This window comes from Melospiza melodia, chromosome 6 (genome assembly GCF_035770615.1).
Source record: "Melospiza melodia melodia isolate bMelMel2 chromosome 6, bMelMel2.pri, whole genome shotgun sequence".
Taxonomy (NCBI): domain Eukaryota; kingdom Metazoa; phylum Chordata; class Aves; order Passeriformes; family Passerellidae; genus Melospiza; species Melospiza melodia.
The window spans coordinates 61,944,336-61,959,055 of record NC_086199.1 but is presented as its reverse complement, the minus strand read 5'-3'; the positions used below and the strand labels follow the sequence as shown (position 1 = coordinate 61,959,055).

General features: G+C 50.4%; 2 protein-coding genes across 2 annotated transcripts in view; one reads left to right on the top strand and one right to left on the bottom strand.

Annotated features, from left to right (window-relative positions):
• Positions 1-4,528: 4,528 nt before the first annotated feature.
• ASCL2 (achaete-scute family bHLH transcription factor 2) lies at positions 4,529-5,050 on the bottom strand. The gene has a single exon (XM_063159472.1). The coding sequence runs from the start codon at positions 5,048-5,050 to the stop codon at positions 4,529-4,531; it is 522 nt and encodes a 173-aa protein (XP_063015542.1).
• Positions 5,051-13,262: 8,212 nt separating this feature from the next.
• Positions 13,263-14,720, top strand: part of TSPAN32 (tetraspanin 32) — a 29,336-nt gene continuing 27,878 nt past the window's right edge. The window contains exon 1 of the mRNA XM_063159470.1: positions 13,263-13,402. The gene's annotated coding sequence lies outside the window, so the exon portion shown is untranslated. The remainder of the gene's footprint in view (positions 13,403-14,720) is intronic.

Genomic DNA, 14,720 nt, shown 5'->3' with positions numbered 1-14,720 from the left:
AAAAGAGTGGAATGACCTCGGGACTAGTCTCGGCACACAGCCGTCTGCCCACAAGCCTCGGTGCTCAGACCAAAGGCTGGCAGGACAAGTATGTTCTTGGCGGCTGCTGCTCTCGGATGGGCAGGGAGGCAGCAACAAGCTGATTCGCAGGAGCTCCCTCGCTGCCTGCTGTCCATAACGAGATCTTTATGAGGTGTTAATGTAAATGGAGTTGTTTTACGTTGAAACCAATCGTGGGCTGTTTTCTGCACGATGGTCTGTAGCAAAGAGGGTATTTACTGGTGATATCTTGTGGTGTTAGGAAGCCTTTTCCCTTAGACTCTTATCTCCAAATGCTCTCTTTTCTGTGGTGCTGGGCTGTGCTCAAGCCACTTTGCCTGCAAGGAGGCCCAGCAATGCCATTCTGCCATGGGGATGCTGCAGGGCATCCTCCTGCCTGCTTCCTAGGTCTCCCTGTGGTGTACAAGCCTTCAAACAGGCTGCACAGGCCCTTCCTCCAAAATTATTTTCAGTAGTCTGTGGAGAAATCTGGAAGGAGTGTAGCCATGGAACCGAGGCTGAGGTTGCCCATGACGGACAACATCATCATTTAAACACCACCAGGCCGCAATGCATGGGACTATTTTTACCATGTACTGGGCTTTAAGTGCTTTGGGTAACAAGAAAAGCTTCAGTCTGAGCAACAAAAAAATGCCAAGGAGGGGACCATGGTTGAAAATGGAAGGGTTCTTTCTGCCTGGGGATGGGGGCAGCTAATCTTGACACCATCCTTCAACTTGTTTCTGCTTTGTTAGCATTGTCTGTGGCCTGTGAAGTGCTGCTTGGGAAAACGGGAACCCATGGGTGGATGGAGATGTGAGAGGTTGACAGAAGTGTGCTTTGCATCTGCACATTGATAAGCCCTGTGTGGCCCCTGGATTCCCCAGCCTTTTTTTTTCCTTAACTCTCAGAATTCCTCAGCATATCTTCTTCTGCCTGAATCTGACTACATGACTTTCCTGCAGCCCTGTACCTTAGGGCTGGGTTTTTGTCTTGCTGGGAGCTGGGGTTTCCATTTTAGGCAATGAGTTTCTAGTTGTACATCTAAAGAGAAATGATGTTCTCATCAGAGGCATTCCCCATCCTGGCCACAAGCATTTCCTGTAGCAGTTTAGGAGGCACCCAGGCTTTCTGGAATCCCTCAGGGGGGCTCGCAGCTAACCCAGACACTGAGGGTCCCATCAGCAAGTGTAGCTGGCTCCTCCAAGCAGGGGAAATACCTGGCTGAGAGACAGGTCTGCTGTTACCCTGGCTGCTGACAGGCGACTCTCATGGTCTGAGGGCTTTCATCTCCAAGTCTTTGAACTGGCAACTATTTTGCAGAAATGGAGTAGAGTTCTAAGTGTGAGTTTTTAGGGTCAGAAGACTTCTCAAGGAGGTCCAAGCAGTCTTCAGGTGGTGCTGAAGTTGAGTGAACAGGGCTGGCTGAAGGTACCTGCTGCAACTGCCACAGAACGTCCCTTGCATCCTCCCTAACGCTTCCCTTGGAGGCCACAAGGATTCAGTACCCTTCTCTGGTGTAGCACAGCTCTCTTCAGCAGGTTGATCTGAGAATCTGCTAGTGACTTGTCACCGCGACCATGGCTGGGGAAAGGCGTCCCTCTGTCCATCCTGTGTTTCTAAAACCCACATACATCCTTTTTCTTGCACCTTCTTCCCCCTCAGTTTTGGAAGACTCATGACCACTGTGGGGTTTTTAGAATAAAATTGTACCTTCCTGATTTCCCTGTAGCTCTGACTGAAGCACTGACTGGCAGCATTAAGTTAACTTGTGATGCTGACTAAGTTCTTTTCCCCCCTAATATTAGTATTGCTTAAGTGAAAATTGCTTACAGCCGATTTCTTGCCAATAGAGTTACAGCTGATACTGCCTCAAAGTTGCTGCAATGGTATCTTCGGTGATCAGATGAACATGGTAACAATGCTGGGAGTTACTTGACTGAGAGCCAAATACTGCTTTTGGAAATACTAAAATGATCAGTGCACCTAAGGAAGGAAAACAAACACCCTGCCCAGCAGTAGTAGCATGCTTTCAACAAATGCATTCTGCAATAATGGGACACTTGTGCAGACCAATGCAGCAGTCCCAATTTCTAAACTGCTTGGAAAAGATGACATGATGTTGGTTTAGACTGAGAATAAATATGTGAGAGTCTATATGAGTTTATGTTTGGCTAATTTTCTAGAGGTCATCTGTGAGGATGAAGCCCTCAAACTCTCTCTGGGGAAAGGAACCATGTTACTCCCTCATTCCACCAGCCCTCCCTGCTGCTGCTGAGCACAGCCCACATCAGCCCACAGCTCTTGCTCTTACCTGGGGTACTGCTGAAGAGCCACAAAGGGTATAAAACCTTTGCAAGACATTTATTAAGCACTTGAATTCTCTGTATCTTTCAAAGGGACGGTTTATTAGAGCAACTTTTATTAGGGAATGAACTTGAGGCACAGTAACTATTGCTCTTGATTGCAGGCTCCTAAATGCTGCTTGCTCTTAGAGCCTTCATTTTCCCATGGTTTGTTTTGGAGGTTTTTGTTTCTTCTTCAAATGGAATCATGTATGTGGAATACTCTTACAGATCTGGATTACAGAGTATCCACTGCAATTAGTGAATCTGGAATTGCTGAGTGACACTCCTGAAAAATTTTACCTTCACAGTAATAAGGCAGCAGAGATTACACAGAGGGTCCCTGTAAAGTAGGTCAATTTTAATAACCATTTCTACTTTGTGTTCATTCAGCATATTCTACAGGCCAGCCCATTTTGCTCCATTCAACTCCTAACATTCACTAGAGCTCTCTAAGGGAATTAACAGTCTCTGCCATAGTTTTTTATGCCATCAGCCCTGTGTTTCATTTCACAGCATTCTTACCCACACAGTTTTTACCTCTGGCTCACCTGCCCTGAAGCAGGTCTTCAGTATGAGCCCAAAAGTAATGGACAGAGCTTATGAGTCTGCCTATAATTTCCAAGGAGTGATCCACATTTGCTTATTGCCTTTAGATAAAGACTCTGTACACGCAGCTCAGGCTAGAGTAGGACAAGGTGGGACACGGTGGCTATGGGTGGTTTTTAAAGGACAACACTGTTCTCAGAGGTGCTGCTTCCCTGAATAAAGGCACCCCAACCTTCCTCCTGACAGGACAGGAGGACAAACAAACTGCTGCTGCCAGGACAAACAAACTTCAGATACCCACTTCCTCTTTACCTTCCCATGAGTCTCCCAGCATCCCAGGCAGGGGCAACACAGCCTCCTGCAGCTGCACTTTCTGCATGTTCAGGACAGGGGTTAGCAGCACCGAACCTGCCTTGTCTCCTACGCACATCTGCAGCTCCCCACATCTTCCTGGCAGGACCTGCTCCAAGAGCTGAATTTATAAAACTTGAATGGGGGAAAAAAGTAAACCTGGAGATTATGCTGTGCTGCTCCTTATTCCTTTTGGCACGTGAAACCTGGTCCAGGGAGAGCTGCCTCTCTACTGTACTGCTCCTTACTCCCCTCTCCCATCCCTTCAGGCCATAGTTAAGTCACCTTGGGCAATTCTGGCAAATACACACATACATTTTACAGTCCTGAAGCCATTTATAAATAGATTTTTATTTATAAAGTCAATTTACATAAAATATTATACTCTCTTAAAAACTGCATATGTACAACATACGAAACCCTAGCAAGTGCATACAAAAATGCCTTCAATACATTTTTTTAAAAAAACTTCAGTTTTCAGAGAGGTGAACCTTCACACAGGCAAACTCAGACATCACGTTAAAACACAAGTTTACAGTATTTTAGCAAAGTGTTTGGAGAGAATAATAATAATAAAAAAACAAACAAGTACTTTTGCATCTATAACATGTATGTTCCCACAACATTCCAGCTGGTAGTGTTCAAGAACAAGTGGATAGGACCTGCTAAAAATAGAACCATCTCATCCCTTTTCTCTAAGGTTTGTTGTACAAAAATAAGTCTTCATACACCAATGTCCCTATAGGCAGTTCAAGTTACATATAAAATAGAATCTGACATGATAAAAAATTCCCTCCCCCTACAGAAATAAGGAAGTATCAAGTGTTTCTAATGTCTTATTTTTTCCTTTTCCACCCCTCCAAAGCAACACCAGACAGCAGCGGCGGGGGAAAGCAGCTTCGCTCGGGCATCCTCTCCGTGGGTCAGCACTCCGGCGGGCAGGCGGAGCCGCTGTCCCCGCGCAAGGAGCGGGACCCCGCAGTTCAACTACCCCATTGCACTTTCCACAGCCACAAGACGACGGCTGAACCCGGCGAGAAGAGCAGCCAGCGGGGCCACGCCGGGGTGGAGGTCAGTACCTTCGGGGGATGCCGCCGCCGCCGCCGGGACCGCGGGTGCCGATGCGCTGCGGGCTGAGCGGAGAGACGTGAGGAGAGGCGCGGTGGGTTCGTGCCCCGCTGCCCCGAGCGCCGGGGCAGGAAGCGGCGCCCCGTCCCCTGCGCAGCCCCTCACCTCCCGCCGTGTCAGTAGCTCCCCAGCCAGCTGGTGAAGTCCAGCAGCTCCCGCTCCTCGGGGCTCAGCGCCACGTCGTAGCCGCTCTCCTCGGAGGAGCACGGCGAGCCGGGCGCGGAGGAGGCGAAGGAGGGCGAAGCGGAGGAGTAGCCGCCGCCGCCGCCAACTTCCCCGACGGGCACCCGCCCGCGGCCGTCGGGGAAAGAGGCGGCGGCGTCGTGCTCGTCGAGGAGCCGCTGCAGGGCGCGGATGTACTCGACGGCGGAGCGGAGGGTCTCCACCTTGCTCATCTTCTTGCTGGCGGCGCCGTGGGGGACGTGCTGGCGGAGAGCGGCGAAGCCCAGGTTGACGAGCCGCACGCGGTTGCGCTCCCGCTCGTTCCGACGGGCCACGGCGGCCGCCGCCGCCGCCCCGGTGCCCGGCAGGGCGGCGAAGGCCAGGCGGCGCTTGCAGCGCAGCAGCTCGGGGGAGGCGGGCCGCCGGCGGCCGCGGGCTGCGGCGGGGGGCAGCGGCGGCAGAGCCCCGCCGTTCATCGCCGGGCGGCCACGGTGGCGGCGGGCGGAAAAAAACCAAAAACAACCAACAAAAAACAAACCAACAACCAAAACTTCAAAACTAAAATAAAAATCTCAAAACTAGATTTAAAGCGAGGCAAAGGAGGCGGGGGTGGGCAGCGCGGGGCAGTTCACCCCCATGCCCGTGCTCTCCCGCCGCCGCTCCGCGCCTCTGCGGCGAGTCCCGCTGCCGGCCGGCCCCTTATCAACGCGCCGCCGCCGCCGCTCGCGGGCCCCCGCCGGCCGCACGCGCCGCGCACGCCGCGCCACGCGCGCCCGCCGCCGCCGCGCCCCCGCCCGCGCCCTCCCCCGCGCGCGCACCCGCCCCCGCGCGCGCCCGGCGCGTGGCGCCGCCGGCAGCCGGCAGCGGCCCCCCCCCTCCCCTCACACACACACACAAACACCCCCACACAAACACCCACACACACACACACCGCCGTCCGCGGCCCCGCTGCAACCCTCCCCTCAAATCACCGCCCCTGCCCGGGCAGTTTTTTAACATTTTATTTTAATTTAGTTTTTATTATTACTCGGGGGTGGGGCCGCACTCTCGCCCCGCCTCCCCAGCGCCTCACGGCGGGCGCTCGGGAGCAGCCGGGGCTCCCCGCTGCCCCAGGTGAGGCGGAGGCCCGGGTCCGGTCCCTTCAGGCGTGCCCGCAGCCCGCCCCCTGCCCAGGCCGCTGCCCCGCGGTGCCGGTGTGCGGATGGCGGCGGCCCGGCAGCCCCGCTGCTCCCAGGGCTGGCTTTCCCTGCGGAGCGCAGAGTGCCGCGCCTGGCCGCCGGTCGGTGCTTGCCTGACAAACAGACGGGACACACCGGGGCTCCGCTTTGGTACATCCACAAAAATGTACAGTAACAAAGATTTATAGTAATGGCGTGGGTCCTCTTGCCATAGCGGTTCTCCACAGACCGGCTTTTTGGGCTTCAATGGGAGTTTCAAGGATAAAGGCACGGGGGCAAGAAGGAAAATGCAAAGTTTTTGTAGCTCGGGGGTTGCAGTCCGGCTTCCCTCTGCCATGCCGGGCAATCCTCCTTGGCTCTCCACCAAGCAGGCCTTTCTTCCAGCTCCTGTGGGAAGAGCAGGAGGGTAAGGTGCGTTCTGATAGCTGGGAGAACAAAGGAGCGTCCCCTTGGAGTCCTGGGAACTCGTGGGAAGAAATAACTTGCATGGTGTTTTGCGAAATAAACGAGATGGATGGAGGGGGAGCTACGTGAACCCACTGCCCTGGCGCTGTGTCCACTCTCACAGCTTCAGGATGAGCTGTCCTTAGGGCTTTGCTCCCACCCAGCCTTTAAAAAAAAATAAATCCAACGGTGTGAGGCAGTTCAGTTTCAGGGCTTCACTTTTTGGGGGCGAACATAACCCAATGTCAGGAAAATGCTCCAAGCTGGTGTCTTTGGCACCAACTTGGTGGTGGGGATGTGTCATCACATGGACAGGTGCCAGCAAGGCTCTGCAGCGCGATTTGGATATCAAAGGGTCTGTATTCCCCTGGCTGCCCCGAACCACATTGCTCCTGGTGCTCAGGTGTATCTGAGCCAAAAATGGTAGTTCAAAAAGCCTATCCATTATTCCTTGATGTGACACAGAGGGGGCTTTTATTTGTACCTATGTGGGGTATCTGGGGAGCAGCAAGGCTCCACTATGTTCAAAGAGAAATATTTTCCCTGGGGATTGGTTGCAATGGCAGCGGCTTGAAGGAACCAGCCCCACTGCAGTGTCACAGGCAGCCGAGCTGAAATTCCTGACAGTAAGGATCCTGTGAGCACTTTGATTTTCTGGTAGTCAAACATGCAGGAGCCCTAGCACCCAAATCCAGCAGTTCCCGAGACATTCTTGGCTGTGCTGTAGACCTGGGGGCAAAGCAATGAGCAGCCCTACAGCTTCCCTGAAGGACTTGACCTGAGAGGAGCAGCTCATGGCACGCAGTGCAGGCAGGAGTGTTTTTCCTGGTGGATTCCCATCCCAGCAGTGCAAGCCTGTGCCTTGTTGGGAGTGCACAGGTTGCTTGCTCAGCTCAGGCCATGTCACGCATTTGTCTGCAGCATCTGCAAAACTGCCCTGGCTGGAGCAAGGGGCTTCCCTTGTGCTCGCTGTCAGATGTAGCTTAGTCAGTAGGAGCATCATTTCAGTGGAGTAATACTGATGTTCTTTTATTACCTCGTCTCTAATTTTCTGTTGAAAACCTTTCACACAGGAAAGGGGAAGCTTCTGCCCTTGAAACTTTTCAAGAGAAAGCCTTTTGTGTCGAAGTGCCACACTCAAGAGTAATAACTGGATTTTTATCATACAGAAATAGCTACAGGGAATTTTTTTCATTAGTAACGCACACCAGCACACCCAGTCTCAAGGGAGAGCAGGCAGCCTCCAGCCACAGAGATTCTACACTCAGCTCAGGGATGAGCTTAACTTGTCCAAATTGGCTTCAGGGCTGCTGATGTTTCTATCCAGATGTGGCCATCGGGTCTGGGCCTGAGCACAGCACACAGCGAGTGCTTGCACTTTCCTAGCAGTGCAGCTGGCTTCCCAACAGTCTGCAGGAAGGTAGGTGGGTAGGTACATCTTGTACTCAGACAAATGCAATCTCCTTCGAAATCTCTTTATAAAGTTAATGACTATGTAAGGATCCAGTAGAACAAGACATCATTAAACACTGTCTGTGTTCACAATCAACTTCCTGATCATAATCTGGGGAGAGAGAGCATCCAGCAAGGTGCTACCCATCCCCAGAGTCTGGGGAGAAGAAATTCTCCTCTCCTGGAGCAGGTGAGGCAAAAATGGTAACTACATGGTTGGTGTGGACACCTTTTAGCTCCATGTGGGTTCAGCCAGCGGGCTGCAAGGTGGCCAAATGATGCTCAGGGGAAAGGGAAAGGGCCTCTACACTACATGTTAGTTCTTGCATCTGCCAAAGGTGAGAGCAAAGCGCTGCCCCTGGCTTGGCACGTGTGTCAGCAGGAAGGCTGCAGGTGCGGTGCTGGGTCAGTCCTGGTGCCACCCATGCATTACAGCCAGCTGACATGAGATTTTTAGGGTATTTTACCAAAACTTTCAGGACTACAGTGGAAAGCAATGGAGGTCCAGTTGCAATAAAGCTTGAGAGGGTGAATGTGAGAAATAAAGGATGATGGGCAGTTAAGCAGCCCTGTTCTTGGTGAGCCTGTTTACCAGGCTGGGCTGTGCTCACACTGGTTCTGCCAGGAGCAGGGCTACATGGGGCAGGGCATTGTGTCTTCACACACAGCTGGCTCCTGGGCAGTTATTGTGTGCAATTAGATAGCATGTGAAAAAGAAAAAATAATTTAACTTGAGTAGAGCACTGTGCTTTAGAGCTATGAGTATGGTTCTTTCACTTTCAGTGGAGAAAGAAGTTCATTTGAGTTTATTCTTTGAAGGGAGCTCCCTGCCTTCAGCTTATGCTCTTTTCCAATGTAATATTTCCCTGTCTTGATGAACTATTTTTAATAACTATTCTGACATTTTATTTGTTCACCTACAATAATTTTAAATTGCCTGGGAATCACTAGAGGATTTCTGGGACACACTTTGAAAATAATAATAACTAAAGAAGTGCTTTGGAAATATTATGATTTCTCTCTGGTTTTGTGCCTTCCAATGAAGCCTCCAGCCAGCCCTGTTTCCATTCACAGTGGAGTTGTATGGTGCATCTGAAGCTTGGCAAAGCCCAGCATCCCCCCCTTTCCTCCTCTCTTTCCTTTCTTGAAAGGAGATGGCCCTGGGTTTAAAAGTTGATTTTTAGCTTTGATTGTGTGTCTGTGCTATATGAATGCTAAGCAGCCTTTACAATGCATCCTTGTGATGTGCCGGGAAGGCAGGCGCAGGCTGTGAGGTCTGCCTGGCCTCCCAGCATCCCCACGGCTGCGCTGCGCTTTGATACGGACATGTTTATTTACGAGCCAGCTCTAGGGTGAATCCAGCCGTGTTACGGGCAGTGGCTGAGGGACCAAATGGGCTGAGCCACTGACACTTGTAAATCTGACACATTTGGAGCTGTTTTCTGCTGTGGAGGAGAGGTATTTTCCCCAGTGGTGCTGTGGGCTGGAAAAAGAGGAGGCTTCTGAGAGGCAGCAGAGACCTGCACAGGTGTGTCCTGCCTGGATGATGGGTGTGACTTTGGCTCCTGGGGGAAATCCTCCTTCTTGCTTCCAGCCCATCCTTTCTCAGGAGCATGAGTAGCAGTGCCCCAAAGCCAAGGGGGAAATTTCTCTTCCCTGCTGCATTGACAGAGTTCAAGCAGCTGAGGCTGGGGTGCTGCTGTTCCATCACTGGTGGCTGCACTGATGGAACGAGAGCCAGAAAAGTGGATGGCAAGAAAGCATCAGGATGAATTCAGCTTCTTCTTCTCCATTCGTGTCTAGTGTCCCAAGTTCAACCCATGCAGCATTAACGCATCAAATCCCCCAGCACTTTCAGAACATCTCTCTGACAGGGTGGGCATAATTTCCCTCCAGCTTAGAAGAGGGTTGGGGGTTTATAGCTTTGCAAAAAAATATGATCTGGTTTTGTTCCCTTTTTAAAATCAACCCTTCCCTTCTGGATGAGATTGCACATCCCTCTGAGACCCATGCAGCTGGGGATGAGGTTTTTCGTAACAGAAATCTGCAAGCTGCCACAAGGCTAGAAAGAGAGCACCTGTGCTCCCTGGGGTATTTTCAGACTCACTACCATATTTCCATGCTCCAGCTGATAACCAGAGATAAGGGAGGAGGCCACAGGCAGGAGCTGTGGTCACCTGTGTTTTTTGCACCGCTTTTGGGAGTGATAAGTTGGGCTTTTGCAAAGGGAATCACTCAATGAAACCTGCCAGGGTGGGCAGGAGGCCGAGTCTTGCTGGAAAAGCCATGCTGCCATCCAGCCCGCATGCTGGCTGTGAGAGTGATTCCCTGGCATGCCACCAGCCTGCCTCTCTTCCCACTGGAATGAGGTTGAAGGGACAACCTGCTTCTCACTTCTCTGGGCAGTGAGGCAGGTGTGTGCCAGCTGAGGCAGGTGTCTGCCAACAACAGGCCACCCAGAAGAAGTTTAATCCCATAGAAGGTGTAGTGTTGCACAGTTCACCTTGTTGATGGGCACAGGTAGGATGAGCACACAGAGTCCCCTGTTCTCCCTTCAGCAGTGCCCTTCCATGTGCCAAATGTGCCTTCCTTAATCACAGCCCAACATCTTAATACCCCAGCTCTACTCATGTCCCTGCTTTCTTTTGGATGAGGGAGTGACTTTCTTTCTGGCTTTTATGAATGTGCGGTAGCAACTCCTTTTGCTCTTGTTATTTTTGTGATGTTAGAAATCCACATATGCTGTGCCCCAAACAGGAAACTTTCAAAGCATACCTGTATGGGATAGAAGGTAAGAGAGAGAAAAAAAGAACAGCAGAAAAGCCCTCCACGCCTGAGCCCAGCAGGCAGGGTGGGCACAAAGGCAGGCACCAAGCACTGCAGGTGGGAGAAGCATCAGAAGACATGGTCAAGCTACTCAGGAATAGTAATTTTCAACCAAAACAGAGGAAGGAGCTGTTTAAACACAGGCGTTTGAAGTTACAGACCTGCTTTCAGAGCTCCGTGAGTCTGTGAAAGTACCCGTTTTTATAGCTGGAGACAAAAGGAGGCAGAACATCTTTTGTGGGAAAACTAGCAGCCCTTGCAAGGCATGTAGAGGACGATTTGGGGACCTCTCAGGTGGACGTGAGGTGCGAGGCTTCTGCAGGAACGGGGGAGACTTTTATGGAACTGAGAAGGGAAATTCCCTTCAGAAAGCTCACGTCGATTATCTCGCCCTTCGGGAAAGGGTTCTGCTGGCCTGTGGGGACCTCTAGTGTGAGACTTGGCTTCGCACAGGTCTCTGCGGTGGCAGCTGTTTAGGATTGGGGAAGGAAGTGGGATCCAGGGGGAAACGGAGACGGGCTCCATGGTTTTTTTTTCCCGTGTCAGCCGCTGTGAAACAGACGCTGGGTGTGCTCAGGGCAGGTGACACGGTGACTGCCGCTCGTGGCTGGGCTGACGTGGCTTGGTGTTACACACAGACCTGTGCTCATACTTGCTTGCAGCCCTTCCAGATTTAACCTGAAACTCCACCGGTCGGCCAGCTCTTTTATTTTTGTACCAGGGATCCTTCCCCTTGAAAATGCCGGTGACAACACCCCTGTGTGTCCTCTGGTACCAGAAGAAGTGATGGGTGCCCACAGTTCTGAATTCTGATGCAATCCTAACTCTTACAGTGTTAAGGCATTTTCCCCACCTGGTCTGTTCCCAGGGGTCCAGCTCCTAAACGTGGGTGGCTTGGCATCAGCTGCCTCACCAGCCTGTTGTCCTCTCCCCAATGCCCTCCTGCCCTGCTGTCTATCCATTGGTTTTCCTCAGGTGGTCTCCAGCTGGTGGCCACAGGAGGAAGGTCTCTGTCTGCACATGGGTACCTCATGTCTCCTCCTGGGCAGCAGGGCAGGGACCCATGAGCCATGGGGATACCTGGTTTTGGCACTGGCTCTGGCAGCTCTCACTGGTGTCTGGGGAGGCTGCAACCAAGATGATCTGCAGGAAAACTTGCAAGAAAGCTAATGACATAGTCAGAAAATCATAACATGCTTTTCCCCATGCTCATGGCTTTGTGCAACTTGCTTTCTCTTCTCTTTGTTTTACAAAATTCATCTTCCTTCCTTTTTTCACTCCTCTCCTCCTTCTTTGTCATCTTCCTGTTACTGCAGTTACTGTTGTGGGATGGTTTTACTTTTTTACTCCCTTTGTTTGCCACCTGTCGGGAATGCAATTATTCACCTGTTCTCCACCAGTCTGGTTCCAAAAGGAAGGATAATTAAGGCAGTCAGTCATTCAGGCTCACTTTGGCCAGATCCTTCTTGAGATTTCTTTGCGATTTACTTTTATGAAATATGCATTCAGGAGACAGCTGGTTTTGAAGAAATCACCCGAGTCTTCTGCAGTCACAGGTCCATGGAGTCTTCAATGCTAGGAGAGGGGAAAAGAAAGGAAGAGTTAAAATGTCCACAGACAGTGAGGGCCTCCTGAGCTGGGGGTTATATGTCCATATAACCATTTTCCTGAATAAAATACTACCAAATGTGGTTTTTTCCCTTATCTGCAAATGCAAGTTCTAATAGGCTCAGCCAAAGGTTATTGCCATGTGGTGCTTTTACATGGGGAGAGAAGACTCTTACATAGATCTGTTTGGGGGTTTAATCTCTTCTTTAAACAGTAGGTTATTTTTTTAAATAGTGTTTTCTTGTATGTTTTTACAAAATATTATTTATATCTTTTATGAAAAAAAATGTTATGGACAATATTCATTACGCAAAACTGTATCCTAGTGAAAATCAAAATTGGAATATTTTGACACTGACTGTTGAATAATCAGTTTAATTATTTTTTAAAGGAGCTTTGCTCCAAACTCCATGAAAAGTTATTTCTCTGTATGCTTTTCCTTCTTCCCCAGCTGGCTGTGTGGGAGCTGACAGCAGCTAACTGAGGGCCTGTGCAGAAGGTGACTGCCCTGAAGAGGATTTAATAATCAGGCAGGAGGAGGTGCATCAGCACGTGGTGGGGACTCCACTTCCTGAGAGGCCCCACTGTGGCCATGCCTCCCTTTGGTGGAAACCCAGGCTTTATCACGAGCTGGAGGGACCAACGGCCTGCTCTCTCTGGGGACAAGCTGCCATGGAACTGAGGTGCAGGATGAGGACCACCAAGTGCCAGCTGCTGGTGACCAGCCTCTGTGTCATGGTGAGCAGGCAGGTTTGGGGGGATCTCTGCAGAACCGAGGTGAGCTGTTGCCTTTCACATCCCCACTCTGAGAGGGGATGGTTTTCCCACGTTCTGTTTGTGGCGGGTGGAGGGCAAGCACAGCCAACTGCCCGAGTTATCATTGCACCATGGGCGGTTATCACTGGCCACCAGCATCCCCCCTCCTCTGATAGACTTCTGGTTTCTCAAGGCTGTCACACCACTGCAGCTCTTTCACAACTCAGCAGCTTCCTCCAAGGAGAAAGAAAAGGTCACTGCTGGCAGAACGGGTGGGAGGTTGTCTCCTTGGAGCAAAAGAGAAAGGATGGACCTGCTGCAGTCACACTTGCTGCTGAGAGGGTGGTCGACTGCAGGTGGGATCAGTGAGGATGTGAAACCACAAGGCTTTGGTGGAAGTGTGTGTGAGAAACATGTGGATTGGCACTGCAAAGCAAAAGCAATTCCAGGGACTCTCTTTATCAGCTCTTGAAGCAAATTCAAGGGGAGTTTCTGGACATCTTCTGTTAGAGCTGATGGGAAATGTTAGAAACTGGAGAACACTTCTCGTGGATGCTTTGACTCGTATGTTCTTCTTGACTTTTCACTTCATCAAAACTTGCCAGCATAATAATAATAATAATAATAATAATAATAACAACAGTAATAGCAATAATCTGTATTTAGTTCAAAGAGGGTTGGTGGCTTGTTAAGGGTTATTAAAAGGTTTATTTTGGGCCACAAATTAGGTTTGTAGTTTTTCCAAATTTCAACATTCCAGGACTGCAGTGACTGTAAAGTGGTTGTCTCTTCCAAATAACACAATATGCCACTTGGAGGAAATGAAAGGAGGATTGGTACTAAGCATGTTTAGAGGAGACATTAAGGCACAGCTGCTGTGCATGGTTAGAATCACATTCTTGCTGTTGGGAGGATTTTAGACTGGTGTTTCTCAGAAATCTGAGCTAAGTGATGTTGCACTTAATATTTTGCTGGGCGTGGGTCAAGATATGCAGTAATGCACAGTCTGAATGATCAGAAGGTGCCACAAATTAGGCTAGAAAAAATGGTACATTTTGGATGGATTTAGTCTCTGTGACTGTAAGCCTGCAGCAAAAGCTATTAGAAAATGTCACACAGTGGGGATTATGTTGAGATCATATTGTCACATTTGACACAGGTATAGCTGCCTCATGTTTCTGTATTGTAAAGGCACAAAATGATGAAGCCTTATCTTCAGAGCTAGGAGTAGCCTTACATTTTGTATTTTCCTGGCTCAGTGCACTAGATTTGGAGTTCATTTTGCTGCTGGTGCCTTTGTCCCAGCTCTGCCACCAGTCATTCTGAAAGGAGCCCTGCCCTAGAGCCAGGTGCTATCAGAAATATTCCCTCTCCATCACCTGGAGAGGTATGGACATGCAAGTAGTTACCCCATGCCTCAGGCATACCGGTGCTCTCAGTGGTGGGACAGAAACAGACAACACCTTGAAGAGACAGAAACCACCATAGACAGCTTAGAGTAGTACAGGACTCAGATCTTTGTGCTCTGCCATAGGAAACAGAGCCAACAGCAGGCACTGAGACTATTGCAAAGAGCAGAGCAGAGAACTTCACCCTTGCTCAAAACCCCTATTGAAGCTGGCAGCCCTCACAGCCACACGTGCACAGAGTAGGGTGGCACTGCACAGGTGTGCTGCAAGAGCATCAATCCTCTCAGTTTTCTTCATGTGATGGGAATTTAATCCATAGGCACTGGCCAAGAGACCATGGGCTGCACAGTGACACATGCGCTCATTATGCAAGAGAGAAAAAACATCTTTAGTATTTTGAAGTGTCTGGGGTTTGTCCTTTTATGTGCATTTTGGGGTACATCTGGATGATGAGGCTCTCTGCGCTTGCATGG

Bases quoted from the DNA above. Each gene is read 5' to 3' on its own strand.
- ASCL2 (XM_063159472.1), bottom strand. From the start codon at position 5,050: ATGAACGGCGGGGCTCTGCCGCCGCTGCCCCCCGCCGCAGCCCGCGGC.